The sequence below is a fragment of the Hibiscus syriacus genome, unplaced genomic scaffold, assembly GCF_006381635.1.
Source record: "Hibiscus syriacus cultivar Baekdansim isolate YM2019G1 unplaced genomic scaffold, ASM638163v2 tig00109923_pilon, whole genome shotgun sequence".
NCBI classification, from domain to species: domain Eukaryota; kingdom Viridiplantae; phylum Streptophyta; class Magnoliopsida; order Malvales; family Malvaceae; genus Hibiscus; species Hibiscus syriacus.
In genome coordinates this window covers 673,511-701,206 of record NW_024062529.1, presented here as the reverse complement: position 1 = coordinate 701,206, position 27,696 = coordinate 673,511, and the positions used below count along the sequence as shown (strand labels likewise).

Below are 27,696 nucleotides of genomic sequence, written 5' to 3'. Positions count from 1 at the left end.
ATTACCTTCATTCAATATTCAAACCTCTCTCTATTTCTTCTCCTTCTCTCTACCCTTTTGTCTCTTTCCCTCCCATCCTTTTCTTTCTCTCAGAGATTTCATTGCTGCACACCCATGTCTGCCACTTTCATTTCTTTCCATTTACGCGGTGTTTCTCCTTCCTCTTGTCATGTTTTTCTTGCTTCTTGTTCATCGTTTTTGTACAGACAAGATGGAAAACTTGCCTCACCCTTGCCCAACTTTCACTTCTTCTTTTAGTGACGTTTTAGCTATTCAAGCTTGCATGCCTTTTATAAATATCAGGAGCAAATTGATCTAAAGGTGTTAGAAAGGAAGACTAAACCCGTGTCCCTCTTCACATGTTTGTCATATATAAACCATTCCTTTGAGACTTAACCCTGCCAGAAGTTTAATAGCCTCCTATTGTAAGCGTAGCCTTGAGGATTCAAACAACTAAATGTCATTTACCTGTACCAAAAATTTCTTCCAGCGGTTCTGTAATGATGAATTTCAAACGGACGATGATATTCGTGGCAGTTTCTTCTCAAGTGATCTCCTTCCATCACTTGGGGCCAGAATTAACCAGACAACGAAGCTACGTCAATACATCATTTCCCCTTTCAATCCTTACTATAGGTGATGATCATAGCCATGGTTTACAAGAATATTTCTTCCAATATATCAAAGTTGTTCCTTATGTCTTATTCATTATTACAGGGCCTGGGAGATGTGGCTGGTTGTTCTAGTGATCTACTCTGTCTGGATCTGTCCATTCGAGTTTGCATTCCTAACTTATAAGAAAGATGCACTTTTCATTTTTGACAACATTGTCAATGGCTTCTTTGCTGTTGACATCGTTCTTACCTTCTTTGTTGCATACCTCGATGGACAATCTTACATCCTTGTTGATGATCCCAAGAAGATTGCTATCAGGTAAATGAGATTTTGCAGCATTGATCACAATAGCCAATCATAGTTTATATACTCCTCGAGCAAATTACGAGCTTATGTAATCCATACAACATTTAGGTACATATCTACCTGGTTTGCCTTTGATGTATGTTCCACCGCCCCATTTCAGTCTCTCAGCCTTATGTTCACAAATCATGGTAGTGAAATCTGGCTCAGGCTACTCAACATGCTCAGACTCTGGCGTTTGCGACGAGTCAGTTCGCTGTTTGCAAGGTTATAACCAAATTCAGTCCATGCCTATTCTTTTCTTCAAAATTCTTAAACTGTTACAATGGGAAAAATACTATATTTTCTTACTGGTTTGCTTTTCTACAGACTTGAGAAAGACATCCGCTTCAACTACTTCTGGACTCGGTGCACCAAGCTCATTTCTGTAAGCCACTAAAACTTCCTCTTCACTCACCTCCATCAGAAATATTGCCTCAATCATCTGAAATACGGGTTATTTTCCTTTCGGGTTTATTTCAGGTGACCCTGTTTACAGTGCATTGTGCCGGATGCTTTAACTATTTGATTGCAGAAAGATACCCTGATCCTTCGAGAACCTGGATTGGTGCAGTATACCCGAATTTCAAAGAACAGAGCCTCTGGGACAGATACATAACTTCAATTTATTGGTCCATCACAACGCTTACCACAACTGGTTATGGGGATTTGCATGCTGAGAATCCAAGAGAGATGCTATTTGATATCTTTTACATGCTGTTTAATTTGGGATTAACAGCTTACCTCATCGGGAACATGACAAACCTCGTAGTTCACTGGACAAGCCGGACCCGTAATTTTGTAAGTTCCGTTACACCTTTCAAACTATTTGAAATAATTATTACCCTGCTGGCCTGCCATGAGAACTGAACATATTAAGTTTACAGTCACAATCAACAGTACTCGCACAAACCACACTAATTGTTGTATGGGGAAAAAGTTAGTTTTTGTAAGACATTGCATCTACCCCACAATTTGACATTTTTATATGAAAAAAATTCAAGGTAAGAAACTTGGTTAAAGCTAATGCAAAGATTCCTTAACGTTGAATGACATCAGAAATCAAGAAGGAATGCTCTGTATCTTTTAGCTAATTTGAGCATTACAAACTTCCATTCCCTTCTTCAGGTTCAACAGTGTTTTCCTTTTGAAAAGGGTGTCATCTCTAGCCTGGGAGTGCTAATGACAAGAAACACTTACCTTTTGTGGTGTTGCAGAGGGATACAATTAGAGCTGCTTCAGAATTTGCAACACGCAATCAGTTGCCCCGCCACATACAAGATCAAATGTTATCACACATATGCTTAAGATTCAAAACAGAAGGATTGAAACAACAAGAGACCTTGAATAGTTTGCCAAAAGCCATTCGCTCTAGCATTGCACAGCATCTCTTCTTCCACATTGTGCAGAAAGTCTACCTCTTCGAAGGAGTTTCTCATGACTTCCTGTTTCAATTGGTAATAGTTCTCATGCTAACTATATTTCTCCATATCATTCTCCTTTTAGGATAAAATAGTATATTAAAAGAAAGGCGGAACAATGGAAAGGTCTGTAGATTTTGGTGTATTTTGAGTTAGTGATACGTATACATCAATTTGACCTTGAATTTCATTTTCACAAGATGCTAATGCAATTTACAACTCTATCAAAGGTGACAGAAATGGATGCCGAGTATTTCCCACCCAAAGAAGATGTCATTCTGCAGTATGAAGCCCCAACAGATCTCTATATACTTGTCTCAGGAGCTGTTGTAAGTAGCCTTATTCTGATCTGTGCAGCAACATAAACTAAGCAATACCAATTTCTTACATTAAATTGGTGACTGGTTGATTCCTGATTGCAGAACTTAATCTCCCATGCTGATGGGCAAGATCAAGTGAGATATTACTTTAACGTGTATAATACTTCTTTATGGTAAATCGACAACACTACGAAAAGTTTACCATGTCCAAATGTAATTTACAGGTTATCGGAAAGTTAGCAGCAGGGGATATGTTTGGAGAGGTTGGAGTTCTATGTTATAGGCCACAGCCATACACAGTTAGGACCACAGAGCTTTGTCAGATACTACGACTGAACAGAACTTCACTGATGAACAGCATACAAGTAAACATGGAAGATGGACGTGCTATTATGCATAATCTTTACGTGTAAATATTACTTGGATAACTTCTGGAGTAATGAAACATTATTATTGTTAAACAGTAGGAGGTTATGATTTGTTCTCGCAGAAATTGAATGGTCTAGAGAGCAGCAGCTTTGACCAGTTCGACATAGGAGCAGTAAGAGGAAGTTGTTTGGACACTGGATTTGAAGATCAACCACTGAGATATACATCAAAGAAAGAAGCAATAGACATAAATTTCTTGGGATCAATGCTCTAGAGAAGACTCAAATAAGTAGATCCTCGGATAATGGAATTTCAGAAGCAAAGATGGCCAAACAGCTCTCCATGAGGCTGTACGCGAAGGGCACATTGAAATGGTTAGGATTTTGCTTGAAGGAGGAGCAAATGTAAATAAACCAGATGCAAGAGGAAGGACACCAAAAGCGTTGGCAGAGCAGCAGGGAAACAAGAGCATATATGATCTCTTACTGAGTTATGAAAGCAAAAGAAAGAAAGATGGGCATATGATAGAGATAATAGGTCCAGAAACAGCAAATGACCCCAAGAATAGTCAAAACAAACATGGAAGTGGGGCTCAAATTTCTTCAACTCACACAATTATAGAGAGGTAATAATACCAACCAAGAAAAGAGTTACTATTCACATGCAGTTCCAGAGCAGCAGTACGTCAAGTAGACAACTTGGAAAGTTGATACTCCTACCTGATTCAATACATGAACTGCTCAGAGTGGCGGGTAAGTCTAGCAGAAAAGAGCACTTGAAATAACCTGAAATGGGAAAAATAATTATAGATCAACTTCATATGTGACTAGAATCCAAATAGGTTAAAAAAAGAATTAAAGGGGACTTTTTAAACAATGAATAGGAAACTCAAAACCACCTTGGTTTGCCTTCTTTTGCTTTATACATTTCTCATCCCATAACCTTGTGAAACTGCAGGTGAAAAGTTTGGATGCTACACATTTAAGAAGGTTGTTAGTGCTGATAATGCTGAAATAGATGATATAGATGTAATTCAGGATGGTGATCATATGTTTCTCCTTCAAGATGAAGGCGAAAATGTAGGTTCAGTGTGACCTGATGATAATAAATGGCCACTAGTTAATATATGCACAGTCTGTAACCTTGTGGCAGTGCCAATGATACCGAAATAAAAAAAATCATAATAGGATCAGCTGGTTTGTGACACAATTGCAATCATGCTGTAAAATCAGGAAGTCATTTACATCTGGTCAATTTCACTCATTTTGGTTTGCAAAACCCCATCCACACATAACCTCAAAAATTGTCTATCAGAACAAATACATGTTTCAATCCTGTCATGATAAGGTTGCCCAGGTAAATTCCAACATAACTTTTCTTTGTGGTTTACCAAATGTAGACCAACTCATCTATGAGTTGAACACGTGTAAAGCTAAGCCATCGCCCGGTTAAACTGGGTCCTAGGCAAGTAGCAGGGACTGCCTTCATAACAAAATAAAATACGGTAAAATCGAGTACTAGTAAGTAGGCATGGGTGAAAGCCACCTTCATTCTTCTCTCACTTTCCATATTACCCCAACTTTTCATCTGGCTATAATCAGGGAGGAAACTGCATTTCTCAATATCTTTTATATCTAATGCAACACCAATAACTTATATTCTTCATTAGTCCTAATATTGAGGTCTATTTGTGTGAGCCAACATTAGAAGTGCTAAGCCAAAGACCCTCTATAAACTTGTACATACACTCCTCATGGTACTACTAAGGTGTGATCACCTGGACTGGAACATGGTACTCTAATTCATGCAGACTAATTATTTCAGCCATTTTTCCACAACAAACACCTAAGTGATGCAGCAGACAGATTCTCAGTGGTCAATGCCTACAAAGAGTACCACCACAAACACCTAAGTGATAGAGTAGATAGATTCTCAGTGGTCAATACCTACAAAGTGTAACTTGTTATGCTCCAAGCACCAAATAAAATTCAGAAGATTTCATACACCAAGCAATTAACCAATGATGTGGGGGGGGGGGGAGATGCTCCAAACAGATCTCAGCCTTTTGGCTAAGATCAATTATGATGTGAAAAAATAATATTTTAGAACATGTGCCGCCAGCTTCATGGTCCATACACTGAAGTTCAGAACATATTATTAGTTATTACTCTAACTAAAAGGCTTTACCATAAAGCTCGCCAAGTTAATATTTAGCATCAAGCTTAATAGGACTTAAACCAGACTCTTAAGGATTTCTTCAAACGATTTGGCATTTCTATGATTTTTTGTGTGCCCTAATCTCCTTACCAGTGCTTTTTTATTTCTTAACTTTCACACTGATCGCTTTCGCCTTCACGTCAAATTTACATCAAGCTAAAGATCCTCAAATCCTCTAATGCAGTTTCAACTCCAAAGGAAAAAATTCCGAGCAATTTTAACTTGAAATAAACAAATTCCAATACATCTCCAAAAAGAACGACAAATCAGGCAAAACAAATATAGGGGGAAAAGGAGGGAGACGTATAATACCTAGAAGAAAAATCAGTGGGGAGAACTTAGCGATATCGTAGTGAACATCTTTAATCGAATACGGAAACGATTTCGACATGCTCGACATCACTGATCTATTTATCTCTTCTCAAAATTTACCAGTTCGGGCAGGGATTTCCCATAGTTTGATAGGGGGGGGGAAATGCAAGAAAGCGAGGGGAAATTTACTTTTGGGCGGGAGAAACAGTTCGCGTTACCAGAGAGTCAGAGATAAGCGGCAGTGGGCTTTTTATTCAAATTAAAACGAATTATATTCTTATTTAGTTTAAAATTAATTTTAAATTTTTATAATTACAAATCAATTTTAAATTAGTGAAAGTAACATAAAATATTTTTTTATCAAAATTATATTTTAAAAATATCATAAATTAATAAATTAAACCGATCAAAATTGATAAAATTTAGTTCAATTCGATATGTGTTTGAGTTTTAAAAACCATAGTATTATATTAAAATTAGGAATACGTTTAGATGAATAATTTTAAATTCTTGGAGAATTTTAAAATATTAAAATTTTGAATGAATCATATTAAAATATTCATATTTATGATTATTTTGGTTGGATATATAATTTTTACTATTAAATTGTATGAATTTGAAAAATAATTATAAAAAATTGGTGATATTTCAAATAAACAATTTAAAAATGTAACATGAATATTATTATATTTATAAAAAATATAAAACAATTTAATAACATTGTATTATTATTGTTTTAACTGAATTAACTTAAAAATTATATTTTTAAGTAATTGCTAATTTTATTAAAATTTTAAAATTACAATTAAAGTTTACAATAGTACACGTAAATTAAATACATAATTAGGACATTTTCTATTACTATTGACTCAATAAACTATTCACTCTGAATCATATAAGGACAATATAAAAAATTAAAAAACTTGAAAAAAACTTAAATAAAATATATATACAAACAAATCTGACGGTATCGATAGACAAACCACAATATTCGTATTTATGATTATTTTGGTTGGATATATAATTATTTTACTATTAAAATTGTATGAATTTGAAAAATAATTATAAAAAATTGGTGATATTTCAAATAAACAATTTAAAAATGTAACATGAATATTATTATATTTATAAAAAATATAAAACAATTTAATAACATTGTATTATTATTGTTTTAACTGAATTAACTTAAAAATTATATTTTTAAGTAATTGCTAGTTTTATTAAAAAAATTAAAATTAAAATTAAAGTTTACAACCGTACACATAAATTAAACACATAATTAGGATATTTTCTATTACTATTGACTCAATAAACTATTCACTCTGAATCATATAAGGACCATATAAAAAATAAAAAACTTGAAAAAAAAAACTTAAATAAAATATATATACAAACAAATCTGACGGTATCGATAGACAAACCACAATATGAGATCAAATTATTGAAATATTACCGACAATCGTAAACCATAGTCGAGCATAGAAAAAAAATCTCTGAATTCAAACCGCATATCTAAATTTAATATGATGATCTAATATATGAAATATTATATTAATAACAAATAAACATCATCTTTATTGGTCAAGACAACACAAAACCCTATAAAAAAAATAGACGAATACAAAGGTCAAGCGACTGATAAAGAAGACTGAAAATGTGCTAAGAGACAGAAAAAAAATGTGTCATACATACAGAGTTGTTAAAACTAAAAAAATAAAAAATAAAAAGTAAAGATACAATATAAAAATAAAAAATATTAATGGTCGATGATCAACACCAAAATTAATATCACTGTCAATTAAAAAAGAAAAAGAAGACAACCACACGAAAAAATAGAAAAATATTATATTCTTCCTTAAAACATTATATTATTATTATTATTATTATTATTATTATTATTATTATTGGGTTCGTCCAAAAGCTCATATGGGAATGGAAGTAACTAGCTTTAACTGAGTCAGATGTCCAACTTAAAACATTGCAGGCCCAGTTCTAAATTGAAAAAATCAATTTCAAGTGAGGATAATATTCTCGAATAAAAATAATATTTTATAAAAATAAAAATAAAACTCAAGAGCATATTAATATTATAACCTTTAAAAAAACAATAATACAATCTGTAACGCCAAAAACAACCACTTCTAAAGTAGCATGCATTATTTGCTCTTTATTTTAATGGCTTCGGTGAATTAATGGAAACCTTCAAAAAGAATAATGCAACTGCCCCAGCCGAAATTTCATAAATGATACCATGCCAACCTGTTCTTTCTGTCAGCTTTTCCCTGTGACATGTCGTTAGGTTGGTTAGATTCTTTCCCTTTTATCTTATTTTGTTCACACTAATTGCATACATAGATGGATAGAGGGAAATGGTTATTTTATAATTCAACTTAAATCGATTGAAATTTTATAATGTCAAATTGATTTTTTTTCATTTCTATTTTAAAATATTGGAAAATCTTTTAACTTCACATAAAAATAATTGAGATAATGCTAAAATTTTAAGAGTTAAATTAGAATGTTTAAAAATTTTAAAAAAAATTAAAATTTGAACAATAGTTAGAGAACTTGATGCAATTAACCCAAACAATCTGGATTTAAAACAAAATGAATTATTTATATATTTTTCTCTATATATCACTTGAATAATTATTGATTAGACCCCTTTTGAACTGCATTCTCTTCCAATTTGGTATGACACTTAAACTAAAGACAAAATAAAAATAAAAATCAACTGTGGGATTCACCCCACATTGTCAAAAGATAGTTCTGACACCTGCTTTCATTAAAAGAGAAGTGTCCATGGCTAGCCCTTTTGGTCCTTTTTTGTCCGACGCCTCCCGAACCAGCAATAATGCCTCCAATTTTTTTAAGGTTGTGCCTATATTCCACAACAATCTTCTCGAACACTTCCACTTCAAACATGTTGAGTTTCAGCTTAGGGTTCATCTTGTCCCTCACGAATGCAAAACCCAGTTGGTCCCTTGGGTTAAAAGCTTCCAACTCGTTGAACAAAAGGCACGAGAAGAGGTTGCTTGTCACTCCATGTTTTCTCAAGATCAATGCACTATCTGGTACATCTGCAACCCAAACCAATCATGTTTGAGAATCAGGGTTGAGTTCTAAATATTATATAATATGATGCAGATATTCATAAAAAAATGGGATTTTAATTGTGTAAAAAGCCACGTGTTGGAGAAAGCAACACTCGACTAAATCAATTTAGGGTTTGGTTAAAATAGTTAAATTCGATCAATTTTTTGTTGATGAAATTTATAATTAAATTTATCTGTTTAATTGAAGAAAATTGTTTCATGTTACTTTGAAAAAAATTCTACAAACAAGGTTCTAATATTGTTATGTGTTTTGTTTAGGGTTATAAGACTTATAATTTAGAATTTATGGGCTAAGAATTAAAATTTAGGGTCTTTATTTGTGTTATATAATACCCAAATAAAATATGTATACTTATGTTTTTTTTCCTATCGTCACCTATAAAATAATAATAATAATTTATTTTATTTTAAATATATTTATAATATAAAATAATTACATAATATCTAATCTAAATTAACCTAATCTAAGGTATATAATTTATTTTTCTAAATATCAATTAATTAACTTACAAATAGATCCATTAATTAGTCGAGTGATCAAAGATGTTCTTGTTGTCTCAGCTTGTGTAGATTCAAACTCTAACATTTAACTTTGAAATATAAACACCTCTCTACTCAATAAAAAAGCTACCATTCTAAAATGTTATTTGATAGGAAAGCATAGCATGTTCAATATTTATGAGTAGAGATGAGTAAGGATTAGAAGACAAAAGTGATTAAATCGTCAAATTATAAAAATAATAAATGTTTACTTTTATTTAAAAAATAATTAATTCGATAAATAATTAGGTTAATAAAGACAAAAATTACTATTCACACACCCTTAATATATATATCCTATTTATTAGGACCCCATTAATTAATATTTGAATAAGACGTCTCTTTTGCACATTTTTTTGGTGATCACATTGGGTTTTCTATCAAATCCCTATACATCCTTCAACAAGGACTTGATGCTGTAGCCGTCACGTTAGGTTAAAAATAATGTAAGTAGAAAAAAAAATAATAATAATCCCAATAAGATTATGTATTTGCTTTCAAGGAACTTCACAGCCACGCAAAGTAGCCATGATATGCTTCTCGAAGCACATGATACAGTGGGTACAAACCAATCAAAATGAAACTTATAGTATAATTAATTTTCATTTCTAATTATGATCTTAGACCTGACACATTCAAACAATGGGAATTGTATATTAATTCATGGAATTTATGATGTTGGTCCAAATTTAAATAATGAATTTTTGTAGGGTACTAAAACTAAAACTAAACCTAACTCAATATTATATAATATTCATACAGCACAGCTTGTGTACTCAAAGTAGGCTAAAATTTTGTGTCTTCATGCAATGCAAGCAAAAAGTATTCATAATTTTTTTTAAAAATTACCTGTGGTATAAGGGTGCTTATGAGGAGTCCATGGCTGCAATCCATTTTGACAGTAAGTCTCCATTTGCCTCGTCAAGCCGTCGATATCGGACCATTTCCTCCACCTTGCTGTCGTCATCGCCTCTTCCATTGTATGGACATAGTACGGATGCTTCGATATTGCCATATCCGCTTCCTTCGATACAACAAGGGAATGTATCAATAACAATGGATCAGCCGTTAGTTGAAGCTTCGCATCGATCCAAATGCTGAATTTCGAGTTCGGGAAAAGTCTATGGACCAAATATTTCGGTATCACCCCGTTCATTGCCGGGTTTTCGTAGAGTTTCTCAGAAAACACTTTGACGATTCTCCAAACTCCGACTTTATAATCAGGCGAGTTTTGTGGGATTAGTTTGTGATAATAAAGTCCTTGAAGGGTTATATCATCTATAAACATGAAGAAACAAGTAATCTCTAGGGTTTTCGTCCCGAGACCTATCGGTTGCCGGATTTTGTCATGATCATTGAAGATTGCGGATGCTACAACTACTCCACTGCAGCTCTCCATGGCAATTCGATCTGAATTACAGCAAAATCAAATAAGTTAATAGAATAAAGCAACCATAACATTGATTTCGATAATTATTGAAAATAACGTTAAAAAAGTTATTTAAAAAAATGGATGAACTAAACCGGTTCAAAAGGATGGACTTTCGTTCGATTCAATTTTACATTAAAATTCGATTCCGGTTTTAAAATGGGGTAACCGGAAATCTTCACCGAAATCGACCTGAACCAAACCGTTATATCACCCAATGGATATCGACCACGAAGAAATGGAAGAAGACGAGACTAAATTGCAATTTCTCAGAGAATTCAGATGAAGAAACTAACCAGAATCACCAACTGGAAACTCCTTTAAAAATCCACAAGGGACGTTGATATCATTATCGGTATCATTAAAATAAGAAATCCTCTCCTTGAAACTGAAATTTCCTCCAAAAGTGTCACGTTTCCCCTGTAAATACCTCAAATCCGGCAAAAATGCAGAAGAATTCTTACAAAAACTATGGATCTCCTCCGCCACTTTTCCATAACCTGATCACAAAACCAAACACCATTTACTCCCAAAATCACTAAAATTACAATCAATCGAAAATGAAGCCAAAAAAATACATTAAAAAAAGAGCTGAAAAAAGGCACCGTGCCAGAGAACGAAACGGGGGAGGAACAAGAATTGCGGTGGGTGGTGATGGCATATTTGTGTTCTCCATAGGAAGGAGGGTAACGGAAGAGTGGGGATTGAATCGGATCGAACGGTGAGGATCTAAAGAGGCAATTGTTGGGGGAGACATTGTTGTAAAATGCAAGGAAGAGAGTGGTAAAGAGGTACAAAAGAGAGAGACAGAGAAGTTTTGATTGGCAGAATGGAGGAGTTTTGGTGGTGCCCGTTGCGTTCCCCATAAAGAGCGGTTTTTACTATTTTTCCATTAGTTCTCTGACCTTCCTTGTATAACGTTTTCCCATGTTGATGTTCTCATCATCTTCAATTCTTCATTTATCACATTTTCCTTTTGGCTTTTTAAAATATTATTTTGGGTAAATTATATATTTAGTATCTAAACTATCACTCTTATTCCATTTTAGTATCTAAGTTTTATTTGTTTCTCAAAATCATGCATAAGACTTAGTTTATGTTTCATTTGGTACCCTGCCAATAAAAACTTACCGACATCGATGACATGAAATTATTTTTTCCTTTTTAGTAAATGAACTTGTGAATGTTAGCACATAAGAAACTTGTATTATGTTGTCATTGTAAAATAAGGGGGAATGGATTAATCCCAATAAATGTCTCACAAATCATCATTCATTTTCCATATTGTTCTCTAAATTTTGAAACAATCTAATTGGGTATTCAACATATTATATTAACTTCTGGATCAAATTGTAACTATTTGTGTATATATTCGCAAGAATAATTTGATTTGACGTGTTTAAAAAAAGGATATTAATAGAAGTTAGGATGAAAAGTGATTCTTCTTCGTTTTTTTCAGTACATGAAATCCGAACCAACCAAAGGTAGAAATTTTATGTAGGGATTGAGATAAAATTATAAATTTCTTGGAGTGGTCAAAGCTAGACATTTTATTTTTAAAAAGGCATAGATTAAATAAATAATTTTTGAAGGGACCAAAAATGAAAAGTTTCCATTTAGTTTAAGGGCTTAAACAATTTAAATTGAATAATTCATAAAAGTAAAATTTGCCCTTTTAACCAATTGACCAACGCCCTCTTACGCGATAGGTACACGTATTTTAAATGTGCTAATCATGCTTGAGTAAATCTAAGTTGATCGTATAACTTTTGATTTGTACATTATTAATACTTTAGGGTTCAATTATAATATTTTAAAACTTATAATCAATTTAAAATCTAAATGATAATGTGAATATGTCCGATGAATTAACCACAAGAAATTTATATTTTATCGTTTTTATAAATTCTATCCAAATTTCAATTTTTAACAAATTAACCCACTTTTCATAAAAGAATATAACAAATTACCTAAATTTTGTTATCAATATTTAAAAGTTCCGAAATGCAATCCAATCGTTAATGTGCCTTTTTAATGTAGAGATCATAAGAAGATAAGATTACATTTTTTTAAAATGCAAAACCGTTTACAACATCCAAGAAATTGTATATAGTTAATTAGGATTGAGATAAATCTCAAAATTATTATAAAATTTATGAAATTGATAAAAAAAAAATGTGATGATGCGGGTGAATTTTTTCGTTAATGTGATAGCGGGTCAAAATAAATTCGTTTTATATGGTTGTTGATGTTTAATATGAAGTTGTTTTGATATAAACCCTTTAATATATGTATCGGTTTTCTTTTACTAATTTTTAAAACACATCTATTATGCAATGAACTTTCGGTTACTGTTGGTAGCCAATTAATGTCGTCACTCATCGTTATTCGTAAAAATATCAATATAACAACTTTCACATTTCACTCCTCTTTATTCTCTTTAAATTGATTTTTCGTGAAATTTACTCAAAATCAACAAAAGAAAATCATTCAAAAGTTCATCATTCTAATGCTATGATCTCCCAAATCATTTATTTGATAAGACTAGCTCCAATATATGTTATTCATCTTCTCAAAAGAATACTTCTTGCCATTTTAATTTTTAAATACACCTTAAATATTGTATATCTGATAAAGCTCACAAACACCTAAAAATGATGAGTTTTTTTAGAACTTTTAAGAGTTTTTGAGAAAGTTTAAATAAAAATAAATATATTAGTGGATGATAGTTTTGTTATGACAGCTAAAAATAAATGAAAATAATCTTAATTTTGATGAAAATGATGACGAGTTTAATTAAAATATATTTTTTAACTTTCACATCAATACAAGTTAGGACTATGTTAGTATCCAACTGTCATATTTATCAAGTTGTTAATTAATTAATGTTCAATTTTATAATTAAAGCCAAAACCAAAATTTGATAATATAAAATTGATATAAACTCAGAAATTTTAATAGTATTTGATATGTTTTATATTTTTTTAATCTCTCTTACCATCTCGAAATACACTTCCCTAATTATGGGTTAAAATAAAATACTGAAATAGTAAATGAGCCAAGCCCAAAACTATTGTGATGGACCAACATTCATTCTCTGCCGGTTCTTGGGTGAATTATTAGCCATGTGAATGATTGGGGTTCATGAAGTTTAGTGTTTTTAAGTTCATTCCTCCTTTTGTTCCTCGTCTTAGTTCTTATTGAATTTTTAGAGGGTTATATTTCGTGAAATATCCTTAAATATATTGTATAGTAAACACTTTAAGTTCAAAATTTTATTTTATTTTGGTTTAATTTATTTTTACCGACAATAATGTAAAGAAAAATGTAATAAACAAACTTATAGATACATAATATTTAATTAATATCTATACATCAACTAAAATGTTATATTTTAACTAAACTTATAATCAATAATTAAGTTATATTTTGATTTAAATCGAGTGGTTAAAAACTACTTCGCATTTATACCTTTATGATTTATATAATTACAGTAGATTATTATTCTTATCGTCTATATAGATAGACAAAATTGAATCATATTATATCGTATTTTTTATATGTTTTATTTAATAATTTTTTTGATAAATCTAATGGTAGAATTTTCGTTTAGTACGAAAAACTATTAATAAGATGATAGATGGAGATGAAGATATGTTTGGGTGCTTTGGCAAAGATTTATGTTCCGATTATGGGGACATTTTCTTGTTTCATACTAGTGTAAATCACATGAGTGAGGCCTTTTCCCTTGCTCCCTCTCTCAATAGTCAATACCTTACCTTTCTCCTGGCTGCCATCCCCCTTTATTCAAAGCGCCGTGCACAAACATTCCCTGTTAACCCACGCGTCGGCTCCTCGTAAGAAGAAAATCACGTGTGGGTCGGTCCATACATGAGTGTCTCGATGTCACCACTTTGTGAAGCTTGACAACAACCTCAACGAGATTTCATGAAAAAGAAGAAGAAGGAAACAAGTCAATTTATTAGTTCTTTCGTTCGTTCACGGAATCAAAATTATTAGCGACGAAGACAGGAAGGGAAAACATCTTATCGTCGTTAAAAAAGACAAGTAATACTCTAGGAGTAGTACATTCTTGGCCAACCTGGAAGCCATTAGCAAAGGTGAACCGGCAGATTTGGCCAGCCAGCAACGGAGAAAGCTGTGCGTATATGCATGACCCAAGATTAAATTATCGCGTACACCTTACATACACAACTATTCGAATCAATGGTAGATCTAAAAATTTTAAAGTGGGATCTTTAAATTTTAATACTCTTTTATTTCAACAAAACGGGTATGCAATTTTTTATTTTTTTTCTCTTTCCTTAATATATTGAACTATATTTACCCTAAACCCTAAACTTCTAGGAAAAACAACATTTCCTTTTATTACTAACATCATTTGATGAATTTTATATTATTTATTTAAAAATAAGTGTTATTTTTACTTAATTCTGTACACATCTGTTTAATTACAATATAAGCTTTAAAGTATTTCTTCTTTTATCTTATGCTGAATTATTTTGAAATTCATGATAACCTTTTTCCTTGTATTATTACTTATGTACTAAATGTAAAATTCATATTTTGTTGATACCCTGCCTGATTCAAAGTATAAACTTTAAATTTTATTTAAATATATTTGTAGTTATAAATAATTATCTCAAACTCATTATCTTTGTTCTTTTATTATTAATTAAATATTTACATTATTTTTAATTTAATATTTAATAATAAATTTTTTATTAAAATTTTAATCCTAGAAAGTTTAAAAATGAGTGGTTAAACTTGAGGCTTGAATGTTAAAATCTAGATTTGTTTCATGTTTTAAATTTAAATAAATAATCCTGCTCTTAAACAAATTTAATTTCATAACATAGAGTCTCTCCTGTCCGTCCACATATCTAGTGTACAAGCAACTAGGGAACTTCGGCCTCGATATAATGGCACGTGGGCTTTTTCGAAAGAAGAAACTTTTAACGGCCTACTTGATGACCCTTTAAAGATAGGGACCTGGAAATGGAATATATTAAGAAAGAGGCACCAAAGCCATTGGCATGCATGCAGGCTGGCCAAATTGAAGGCGTTTTCACCGAAATATCACTCGTTCCATCAATAATTACTTGTCAGGCACCCTCACCCCTAATATTACCGATCTAATATCCTTTCTGATACGGTAGTAATAAAGCGCAGATCGCCATCTGCACTTTCGCGGGGTTTCTGACACGTACGGAAGGTACAAATCATGATCCGCTCCTTCTATTATGCACGTTGAATTATTGATACTCCATAGTTACCCGAGCCTGAAAGCTCGGCTTTTAAACCTCACTTTCCCCTATAAACAAAAACCTCTTTGAATGCAAACATCACCAAACCAAAATTATTTGCTTATTCTCGTTTCTATTAATTCTTTGCATCGGACTAAGTAGATTTTGTTATTATTTTTATAAAGTAATTTTTATTATATTATATTTATTTTATATTTAATTATTTCAACAAATTTTATTGTAATAATTAATTTGTATAATTTTTACGGTTGTAAAATTGGAAAGCGGGATAATAACTCGAGAGATTTTGCCGATACGGTAACAATATGAAATTATGTTATTTAAATTATTGTGAAAATTTTTAATTTTTTTTTGGATTAGATTATATTTTAATTCATATATTATTTATTTAATTAAGCGAATTTCAGCTATTGCTTTTTCAGGTATAAGACTCTCAGTCTTTAAAACTCTCAAAATGACGCGTATTTCAGCTATTGTTTACTATGATTGAGAAATTCGGGAAGATGAAATCGACATCGTCTTCGCATTAAATCATTATGTCAGAATATCCTTCAAGAGAAACATCACTTTTGAGGAGTTGATAACTAAAATTTCAAGGAAGGTTCATGTTGGTAGTACTAGATGATTGTCTTCACTTCAATACAAATTTCCAACCACAGTATTTCCGTTAACTTATACAACATTCGAACTCTCTTACGATGATAATGTTGCTATGATGATTGATTCTTAGAATCAATATTCAGATGCCGATACACATATGTATGCGACATTTGTTGAATTGAGTGTTGTTCGTGGTATATCATTATGCTCCCACCATGGGTTGTTCGTGGTACGTACATAAAAAAGGCATGTGATACCACACCTAAGACTGAAGAAGTAGGAAACATCTTCCGATAGTATTTTTTCGATAGTCAGTAGCTCGACACATTTCTCTATGTAGAAATGCCAAAATCGCGGAGCCCCAATTGAGTGTGCCAACATGATGAAAATCTGCGAGGCGATGCAACTACATACAATGAAATTGGTTGTGCGATTTGTCGAGCATCAAGATCCCTCCTATGAGCTGTAATTTGCAAGTTCGTGCATATATTTTAACTTGTTCCTCGGAGGCGTCGCGACTCAAATGTTTAAAAGTTGCATACAACCAATTTAATGGTGTTCGACCGTCATTGAAATTAGGAGGGACACCTCCAAGATACTCCTCGCACATGGAATGCAGTCATCATCCGCCACCCCCATAAATCACATCTCCATCTACCGGAAGCCCTAAATGTATAGAAACATCCTCCAGCGTAATTATGCATTATCCGCAATGAAGAAGGAATGTGTGTGTCTCAAGTCTCCACCTCTCAACCAATGCAGAAATAAGGTTGGATTCAAGGTTACAGTACCCTTCATATTTCGCCACGTAACCGAATTCAGCTTCGATTAAATACGACCACACACAAGTAGGTATCTCTAACTTAAGGTTACGAATGAATGTATTTAATATACGGTATTTTTCCTAATTTAATTAATATTATACAAATTAAAATATAAACTAATACTAAAAAATTCACAATAATTAAGATTACAACAGAATTTAAAATTGTTACCATATCGGCAAAATGCCTCCATATATGATTTTTATCTAAACGTAGCAAATCAATTTTCATTTTATAATTGCAAAAAGTAATAAAAAATAGTATAATACAATTTAATAAAATAATAAATTATTGATTAATTATAATAAAATAAAATATTTTACCTTATTAATAGAAAGATTGATACTCGGAATAATGAGAGAATTTGATATTTGAGTGTGAATTGGAGGTTATATTTGGGTGTGATATTTATAGGAAGAGTGGAGGGGGAGACGAACTCCCATAAATGTGGGAGTCGGACGGTTGGGATATTGAAGGAAACGATCCACGCTTTCCATACGTGTTAGAAACCCCACGAATGTATGGATCGCCATCCGTGCATTTCCTTATGTGGCTTTAGCTCTGACAGAATCATGCGAAGGCGCGGCTGACGATCCGTGTCTTTCCTTACGCCACGCTAGCTCGAAAAGAACCCCTCAAAAACGCGAATGACGATTTACGCTTTATTACCACCGTATCATAAATAATTCTAGATTAGTAATATTATGGGAGAGGATATCTCACATATAATTATTGGTGGTACGGATAATATTTCTATAAAAACACCCAATCGAGAGACATTAATATTCCATGTTTTCCTTAATATTATATAGAAAACTGAAAAGGAAATGGAAATTCTGTTGAAAAAAAAAGAGTCATACTTTGCTGCAAATTTGTTTTTCAAATTTGGCAGCTTCAATGTGCGTGAATTCAGTGGAATTCGGTGGCACCACATTCTTGTTGATTTTTTGTAGGGTAAAATTGCTAAAATTAGTCATTGTACTTTAGGGTATTTATAAGATTAGTCCTTAAAGTTTCTACTATAAATACCCTAGCTCATTTAGCTTCAAAACCATTCCCAAAGCATTCTAGCTTTTTTCTAATACTAGAGAGATTTTAGAGAGTTTCTTGAGAGTTGTTTTCTCCTTTTTATCTAGAGAGAATTATCATTGTTTTCTCCTTGGTAGATCGAGAGATGTTGTAATTCCTATTTTCTCATAGTGAAATTATTCTACTGTTGCCCGTGGTTTTTACCCTATATTATTTAGGGGTTTTCCACGTAAAAATTTGTGTCTATTTTATCTTCATTTTTATTTTCTCAAATTATCAGTTGCGATTTCGCTCTATCCGATAGCCGTCTTCTGCAACAATTGGTATCAGAGCTAGATTAGAGTGTGTAATATCTGCTTATTGTCTTTGTGGTTGCCACCAAAAGGTGGATCCTCCAACATAAGAAAATAAGAAGTTATTACATATTCTTTGAAGGTTCCAGAGAACTATTCACGATAGTGAAATAGTGGGAGCCATCCGTAAAAGAAGCTATGACAATGAAATTTGATATTGAAAAATTCAATGGGAGAAATTTCTCATTGTGGAAATTGAAGATGAAGGCCATCATAAGGAAAGACGGGTGTCTAGCGACTATCAATGAAAGGCCGGTGGATTTAGCATATGACATCAAATGGAACGAGATGGACGGGAATGTTATGGCAAACTTTCATCTAGCATTAGCAGATGAAGTATTTTCAAGCATCGAGGATAAGAAGACAACTAAGGAGATATGGGATCATCTGACCAAATTGTACGAGGCCACATCGCTGCACAATAAAATTTTCCTTAAGAGGAAATTGTACACTCTCTGTATGCCAGAATCTACTTCAGTGACGGAGCACTTAAATACACTGAACACCTTATTTTCTCAGCTTACATCCTTAAGCTGTAAAATATGAGAACAATAACGTGCTGAACTTCTACTTCAAAGTCTACCGGATTCGTATGATCAACTCATCATCAACTTGAAAAACAATAATGTCACTAGTCTAGTCTTTGATGATGTTGCAGCTGCTGTTCTACAAGAAGAAAATCGGCGCAAGAACAAGGAAGACAGATAAGTAAATCTGCAACAAGCAGAAGCGTTGACAACGATGACAACGATGAGAGTGAGATCAACAGAATGTGGCCAAAGCAGCAGTCACAAACATGGTAGATCGAAGTCGAGGAGCAAGAAGAATTTAAAGTGTTACAACTGTGGAAAGAAAGTTCATTTGAAGAAGGATTGTTGGAGTCTAAATAAAAACTCCAATCCACAAGGCAATACCGCAAACACTTCAGATGATGGAGATGCTCTATGCTGTGAAGTGTCAACCACCGTGGAAGGAAGAAAATGATTTGCAAATATATGGCTCATTGATTCGGGAGCAACATATCGCATGACCTCAAGAAGATAATAGTTCCATCATTATGAACCTGTCTCAGGAGTATCTGTGTATAGTTGCAATGATCATGCCTTAGAGATCATTGGCGTGGAAACCATCAAATTGAAGATGTATGATGGAACAATTAAAGTTGTTCGAGATGTACGGCACGTGAAAGGCCTGAAGAAAAATTTATTATCCTACGGATTGTTGGATAATAATGCAAGCAAGATTGAGACACGGAAAGGAATCATGAAGGTGTTCCGTGGAGAGCTTGTGGTGCTGAAAGGTGAAAAGATAGCTGCAAACTTGTACATGCTGAAGGGAAAGACATTGTTAGAAGCAGAAGCCTCTGTTGCCTCATGTAGTTCAGATTCTGCAATGCTATGGCATAAGAAACTTGGACACATGTCAGAACAAGGAATGAAAGTCCTTGTGGAGCAAAAGCTACTTCCAGGCTTAACAAATGTATCACTTACTTTGTGTGAGCATTGCATAACAAGTAAGCATCACCGGTTGAAATTCAACACATCAAATTCTATAGGCAAAAGTGTTCTAGAATTGGTTCACTCTGACGTATGGCAAGCACCAGTAACGTCCCTAGGTGGAGCAAAATACTTTGTCTCATTTATTGATGACTACTCCAAGAGATGTTGGGTGCACCCTATTAAGAAGAAGTCAGAAGTGTTTTCAACTTTCAAAAACTTCAAAGCGCGGGTGGAACTTGATTCTGGAAATAAGATCAAGTGTTTCAGAACAGATAATGGAGGAGAATACACAAGCGAAGAATTTGATGACTTTTGCAGGAAAGAATGCATCAAAAGACAGTTCACAGTGGCGAACACTCCTCAACAAAATGGAGTAGCAGAGCGGATGAACAAAACCTTGTTAGAAATAACAAGAGCAATGTTGAGGGATGCAGGCCTAGAAAAATCATTTTGGACAGAAGCAGTCAATATCGCCTGTTATTTGGTGAATCGAGCTCCATCAACTGCAATAGAGCTGAAGACACCAATGGAGATGTGGACTGGTAAACCAGCTGATTATTCAAACCTCCATGTATTTGGAAGTATTGTGTACGTGATGTACAACGCCCAAGAAATTTCAAAGCTGGATCCAAAATCCAGGAAATACAAATTTTAGGGGTATGCTGATGGTGTAAAGGGGTATCGCTTGTGGGATCTCACTGCCCATAAAGTGATCATCAGCAGGGATGTTATCTTTGTAGAGGATAAACTACAAAGAAAAGAAGACGATGATAGTGCTAAAAAGTCAGAGACTACACAGATACATGTGGAAAAGGAGGTTGAAGAATGAGATTCTTTTGAAGCAGAACCAGCACATGATGAACAAGAACCAGAGAGTTTTGAAGCTCCAACAACTCGTCAATCAGATCGTGTGAGAAGACGTCCCAATTGGCACTCAGATTATGTTATAGAAGGTAATATTGCATACTGCCTTTTAACAGAGGACGGTGAGTCATCAACATACTAGGAGGCAATAAACAACTCAGATGCTTCACTGTGGATGATGGCGATGCAAGAAGAAATTGAAGCCCTTCATAAAAATAATATATGGGACCTTGTGCCACTACCACAAGGAAGGAAGTCAATTGGTAACAAATGGGTCTTCAAAATCAAGCGAAATGGTGATGATCAAGTTGAGAGGTATCGTGCATGACTGGTGGTAAAAGGATATGCTCAAAAAGAATGTATTGATTTCAATGAAATATTTTCTCATGTGGTTCGACTAACAACAATTCGAGTAGTTTAGGCAATATGTGCTACATTGGACTTACATCTAGAGTAGCTAGATGTTAAAACAGCTTTTCTTCATGAAAATCTTGAAGAAGAAATTTATATGCTCCAGCCTGAAGGTTTTGAAGAAAAAGAAAAGAAGAACTTGGTTTGCAGGTTGAACAAATCTCTTTACGGTCTAAAGCAGGCGCCGAGGTGTTGGTACAAGAGATTTGATTATTTCATTATGTGCCTTGGATACAACAGACTTAATGCATACCCTTGTGCTTATTTCAAGAGGTCTGGTGATAACGATTTTGTTATATTGTTGTTGTATGTGGATGACATATTGGTTGCATGACCCAACAAAGATCATATTGAAGAATTGAAGGCACAACTGGCTAGAGAATTTGAAATGAAGGACTTGGGATCAGCAAACAAGATTCTAGGGATGCAAATTCACCGAGTATGAGTCCTAGCAGTGAAGAAGAGAGGATGGAGATGTCTCAAGTACCGTATGCATCATCAGTGGGAAGTTTAATGTTCACTATGATATGCACAAGACCAGTCATTGCACAAGCAGTGGGAGTGGTTAGTCAGTACATGGCGAATCCAGGCCAAGAGCATTGGAATATTGTAAAGAGGATCCTAAGATACATCAAATGGACCTCAAATATTGCATTATGTTACGGAGGATCAAACTTACTAATCAATGGGTATGTAGATTCTGATTATGCAAGGGATTTGGATAAAAGAAAATCTACTACAAGATATGTGTTCAATGTTGCTGGTGAAGCTGTAAGCTGGGTTTCAAAATTGCAGTCAGTTGTGGCTACGTCCACAACAGAGGCAGAATATGTAGCAGCTACACAAGCCAGTAAATAAGCAATTTGGTTGAAGATGCTATTGGAGGAGCTTGGGCACAATCAAAAGTATGTCTCTCTGTTTTGTGACAGTTAAAGCGTATTGCATCTAGCAAGGAATCCAGCATTTCATTCAAGGACTAAGCACATATGAGTTCAGTACCATTTCATTCGTGAAAAGGTGGAAGAAGGAACGGTAGATATGCAGAATATCCATACCAAAGACAACATAGCAGATTTCATGACAAAGGCGATCAACGCTGATAAATTTACTTGGTGTCGATCCTCTTGTGGCCTGTTAGAGACATAAGCAACATGAAGGTACAAGGTAGAAAGAATGATGTGAAGATATGATTGTTCAAATCAAATCTTCAAGTGGGAGATTGTTGAAAAAAAAAGTCATACTTTGCTGCAAATTTGTTTTTCAAATTTGGCAGCTCCAATGTGCGTGAATTTAGTGGAATTCGGTGGCAGCACATTCTTGTTGATTTTTTGTACGGAAAAATTGCTAAAATTAGTCATTGTACTTTAGGGTATTTACAAGATTAGTGTTTAATAATTTAAACTCTATAAAAAATAACAGGTTTGTTATAAAAATAGATACTTAATATGTTTCACTTTAACATTAATCAAATTATTAATGTGATGTTGATTAATAATATAACAAAAATTAAATCGAAAATCAGATCAATCTGATTTTTAATTTTAATGATTTAATCAAATTAATTAAAATGCTTGAATTAGTAAATTTATTGATATTGAATGGGACTTTTCTTTTCTTTTAATAATTTTAATGTCCGACATTTTATTCGTCTATATTATTTCTCATATTTTCGTTGATTTTATTTAACGATAAAATTATTGATCGAACGTCTATGCAATTATTATATTTTATAAATTATTTTTTATTATCATACAATTCATACGTATAAATGAATCAATCTGTCTCATTAACACATAATGACATTGAATATAATTATTTATCTTGCGTGACCAAAAAATAATTACTTTTTTATTTATTTCTTATATTAATTTATAATTTATTTTAAAATATATATTATTTGTATAATATTGATTACATCCAAGTTTTAAAAGGAAAAACCGTTGTTTGATTTCCCATTTCTTTAGAAAAAATATAGAGATTATAAAAAGGAACACGAATCAACTTATCTTAGTGGTTAAAGAAATCGTTGTTATTATTTAAGGTTACGTGTTTTAGCACCAGTAACTACAGAAATATTTAAATATTAATTGTTAAATAATTAAAATTATTTAAAAATAAATATTATTCTATAATCACTTTTAACTTAATAAAAAATTATAAAAAAATCATTCTCATTTATTTTCCTCGAAAGCATAAATCACCAAATATAGCACACAAAGCCACGTCTCTCTATTCTATAGTCAGTAATGCCTCTCCCATTTTTCGCATTTAAAAACCTTCAATTTCCTCCTACAATCCCTCCATTCTCATTCTCTCCCCTTTATTTTCCATATTTTCCTCTGTTTTCACACCAAACAAACACCATGGTCGTCCACTCACAATCCGCAGCATTAAACCATTGCTCTCTGATCAAAACATGCAAGCCAACCGCCAGCGTTTTCAATGGAATCCCAGTGGTAAATTTGAGAAACCCCAAAGCAAAGACCCTCATTGTCAAAGCTTGCGAGGAATACGGTGTCTTCAAGCTGGTTAACCATGGAGTTCCAATGGAATTCATCATCAGATTGGAAACCGAAGCTCTAAAGTTCTTTAATCTCCCCCAGTCCGACAAAGACAAAGCCGGCCCTCCAGACCCTTTTGGCTATGGATGCAAAATGATCGGCTCCAATGGCGATGTGGGATGGGTCGAATATCTCCTCCTCAACACCAACCCTCAAATCACTTCCCACAAAACCCACACTTTTTTCCCAGAAAATCCCGAAATTTTCCGGTAATCCAAAACTCAATTTCACCACTTTTAAGACTGTCCAGTTTGCACTCAGACTAAAAATTTTGGCATTTTATTTGATGAAGCAGCTCGGCCGTGAATGAATATATCCAGGCGGTGAAGAGAATGACATTCGAAGTGGTGGAACTGATGGCGGATGGTCTGAAAATAGAGCCGAGGGATGCGTTGAGTAAGCCATTGAGAGATGATAAGAGTGACTCGTGTTTCAGGCTAAACCACTATCCGCCATGTACGGAGCTTCAAGCATTGAGTGGTAGGAATTTGATAGGTTTCGGGGAGCATACAGACCCTCAGATAATATCTGTCCTGAGATCCAACAACACATCAGGTCTGCAGATCTGTCTGAACGATAAGACTTGGGTTTCAGTCCCACCTGATCAGACCTCCTTTTTCATCAATGTTGGTGATGCCTTGCAGGTATATATACACACACTACCACAAAATGTCAACATTCTTCCTTTTATTTATTTATTTAAAACTTATTAATTCGTAATCATTAAGCGGTGTGAATAGTAAAAATAAATATTATTTTTCTTAGAAAATTCGATAATGAACAGTTCGGTGTCCTTACCTCATTTCATTCATTCATATTTGTGAATACAAGTGAGTAAATGACATCGTTCACTCAAACTTCTCACTTGTTCTTGTGTGCATTTCCCTTCTAAACAAATTCTGATATCACTTGTTACGAGGCTGGAGTTTCGACCAATTGATCTGCGTGACCTTAGACATTTTTGGATTGGTTTGGACACCTAAACAAGCTTTGAAACTCTAAGCGAGAATGCTTATATCCATGGGGAAGCAAAAACAACATGGGAAGGAAAATGCACACAAAAATAAAATAAAGTTTGAGTGAACAACTTTTTTTTCTTCTTCATATAGACACTATCTTAATTAATCACATCAAACTATTAAAAAAATCAATACTAATTTGGGTGTGCTGTATTTTGTGTGGATGGGGCAGGTAATGACAAATGGGAGGCTTAAAAGTGTGCGGCACATGGTATTGGCAGACTCCATGAACGCAAGGCTGTCAATGATCTATTTTGGAGGGCCACCTTTGAGTGAAAAGATAGTGCCTTTACCCTCACTAATGGCAAAAGGGGAAGAGAGCTTATACAAGGAGTTCACATGGTGGGAATACAAGACATCTACATACAGATCAAGGTTGGCTGATTATAGGCTTGGCCTGTTTGAGAAAAGAACTGCAAGTGCTGCTGCAGGCGTATGATTCTAGCTTTGTTGTGGCCAATTTACTATCAAAATTCCTTCCTTGCTTTAGCTCAAATATTTAGGGTCTTTGCCAAAGATTTTAAGTCAAAATAGGTGCCTATTTGTGTTGACTATACTTGTCATAGGTGGAAGTGACATCAGTTGCTCTCTTTTTTTCTTGACTTTTTCCCTTTGTACTTGAACTTTAAATGTACAATAATTCCACTCTTTACTATCCATGCAAGCTTTTCATTATGCCATCACGTGCACATACTTTATTTTATAGTAAATGTACTTAAAATGAAATATTAAATATTATTGGGCAGAGAGTAAGCATGTTTTATAGGTTGATCCAAATGTTCATCTTTATTCATTCAAAATCTCTTAAATTATGAGTTTTAAATATATCAAGAGCTAGTGACAGATCTAGAAATATTTTAGAGGGTGAGCACATATAAGTCGATAACACAAAAAATTTTAAAAGAGTAGGTACAAGTAAAATTTCAAAATGGATATCATCAATAGAATAAACAATAACCAAAGTAAGTTCGGATTCGAGGGTGGGCATATGTTCGCCCTAAGATACATGTAGATCCGCCATTGCTAGGAGCACTCTTTTTCCTCTCCATAGAGTCTTCCAGTCCACTCTCTTCTAGATAGGATTATGATTAAATTTAAAATCTATTAAAAAATATTATTAGGATGAAAAACTTATGAAACAATTTTCATGTTTTTTTTAAAGATCTCGAGTTTATAAATGTGTATGCGTTATAGAAAAATATTTTGTAAAAGGAAATGTTGTTCGGGTTTTTTTTATTGGTTTTGGTTGTGTTTTAGACTGTTTCGTCTTGTACTTTTTATATATAAATTTTAATAAAATTTCAAATATTCTCTGATGAAGAAAATACAAGTCTTATCGATGCCTTTTCATTCCCTCAATTATATACAAGTCTTATTAAATACCAATGCCCTTTTATATTCACAATTATTGAAAAATCTGCTATATGATTTTATTTTCACAATTATTAAAAGTTTTCCAATATTATTATACATTTCTTTATTATGAGGTGACACCCAAGAAGAAAATATTCTTACTTTCTATAACTATCGACTAAATTTAGTATATGTCTAATATACTGTTAAAGAAATACGCTACAAGAAATGTTATCATTTTTTAACATTTATGGTAAAAAATTATCTAAAATATTATTTTTTTTACAGTAAATGTTATTATTGGGCTTTTATAAAAAAATGTTTAACATATCCGGTAAAACGTACCTAAAGTATTATTTTTTTCTACCAAAATTGTTAATATTAGGAACTTTTCCAAAAATATTAAAAAAATTAATGTTTTAGGTAAAAATAATAATAATATTTTAGGTAATTTTTTACCAAAAATATTAAAAAATAATAACATTTCAAGTAGCGCTTTTCTTTAGTCGTATATTAAAATTATCTTACGTTAGAACTACCATGGGAGTTACTTTTAAAAGAAACAATACTTGCAAATTGTCACTTCATATAAACATCCTTTGTCTGTCCCATAAAAAAAATTAAAAGTTATACTATGAATCAAATAATTTCGATATGATTTTCGAGTTTGAACACCATGAATGTTAAGGGTATAAATGTTTAATGACAAATGATTAAAAGTTATCTTTAAACAAATATTGTCTTATATTTATCCTAGATTAATAAAAAATAAATTAAAAGTCGAAATATTCATAAAATATAATATTATTATGAAAATTTTATATTTTATATTTATAATAGATTAGTTCGATTTCTGTTCTTGTGGCACGTTTCAAGGGTTATCTCTAGTTTTCTTTTTTGCTTTTGGCGGGGACGGTTTTTGATTTTGACTTATGGCACGTTTCTAGGGTTATCTCTAATAATTTTGAATTCGTGAATCAAATGATTTCATAGTAATTTTATTTTTTTCTCAATGGAAGGCTTCTAAAGTTTTAATAACAATTTACAAATATGCTAAGCCATGGATTATTTAGGGTGCCTTTGGAAATTGTAATTGTAACTTATATGTCTTATTAAATTTAAACAATATCATAAGAATGATACTTAAAATAACATTATTGATCAAAATAACATTCTTTGTTAACATGATAGATTTTTCAGCTTATCTTTCCTAC

At 32.9% G+C, this 27,696-nt stretch overlaps 2 protein-coding genes and 1 pseudogene across 3 annotated transcripts; 2 read left to right on the top strand and 1 right to left on the bottom strand.

The window, feature by feature from the left end:
- The first annotated feature begins 110 nt into the window (after positions 1-110).
- On the top strand, positions 111-4,228 carry LOC120210358 (annotated as a pseudogene).
- A 4,073-nt stretch (positions 4,229-8,301) lies between these two features.
- Positions 8,302-11,602, bottom strand: LOC120210359. Its single transcript, XM_039209116.1, has 4 exons — positions 11,292-11,602; positions 10,978-11,181; positions 10,102-10,662; positions 8,302-8,676 (listed from the first exon to the last, which is right to left on the bottom strand). Exons 1-4 carry the CDS (start codon positions 11,545-11,547, stop codon positions 8,327-8,329), a joined length of 1,371 nt encoding a protein of 456 aa, XP_039065047.1. The 5' UTR covers positions 11,548-11,602; the 3' UTR covers positions 8,302-8,326.
- A 12,272-nt stretch (positions 11,603-23,874) lies between these two features.
- On the top strand, positions 23,875-25,620 carry LOC120210285 (gibberellin 2-beta-dioxygenase). 2 transcript variants are annotated; one of them, XM_039209050.1, is made up of 3 exons: positions 23,875-24,319; positions 24,406-24,754; positions 25,302-25,620. In XM_039209050.1, exons 1-3 carry the CDS (start codon positions 23,913-23,915, stop codon positions 25,566-25,568), a joined length of 1,023 nt encoding a protein of 340 aa, XP_039064981.1. In that variant the 5' UTR covers positions 23,875-23,912; the 3' UTR covers positions 25,569-25,620. The 2 variants fall into 2 exon arrangements, with proteins under 2 accessions (XP_039064981.1, XP_039064980.1); XM_039209049.1 differs by having other exon boundaries at positions 24,403-24,754.
- Positions 25,621-27,696: the final 2,076 nt, after the last annotated feature.

Excerpts from the sequence above, each read along its gene's own strand:
- LOC120210285 (XM_039209049.1), top strand. The coding sequence starts at position 23,913 with ATGGTCGTCCACTCACAATCCGCAGCATTAAACCATTGCTCTCTGATC. Across the intron at positions 24,320-24,402 it reads GAAAATCCCGAAATTTTCCG|CAGCTCGGCCGTGAATGAAT; the intron begins GTAATCCAAAAC and ends TATTTGATGAAG. Across the intron at positions 24,755-25,301 it reads ATGTTGGTGATGCCTTGCAG|GTAATGACAAATGGGAGGCT; the intron begins GTATATATACAC and ends TGGATGGGGCAG.
- LOC120210359 (XM_039209116.1), bottom strand. The coding sequence starts at position 11,547 with ATGGGGAACGCAACGGGCACCACCAAAACTCCTCCATTCTGCCAATCA. Across the intron at positions 10,663-10,977 it reads GTTTCCAGTTGGTGATTCTG|ATCGAATTGCCATGGAGAGC; the intron begins GTTAGTTTCTTC and ends GCTGTAATTCAG. Across the intron at positions 8,677-10,101 it reads TAAGCACCCTTATACCACAG|ATGTACCAGATAGTGCATTG; the intron begins GTAATTTTTAAA and ends TTTGGGTTGCAG.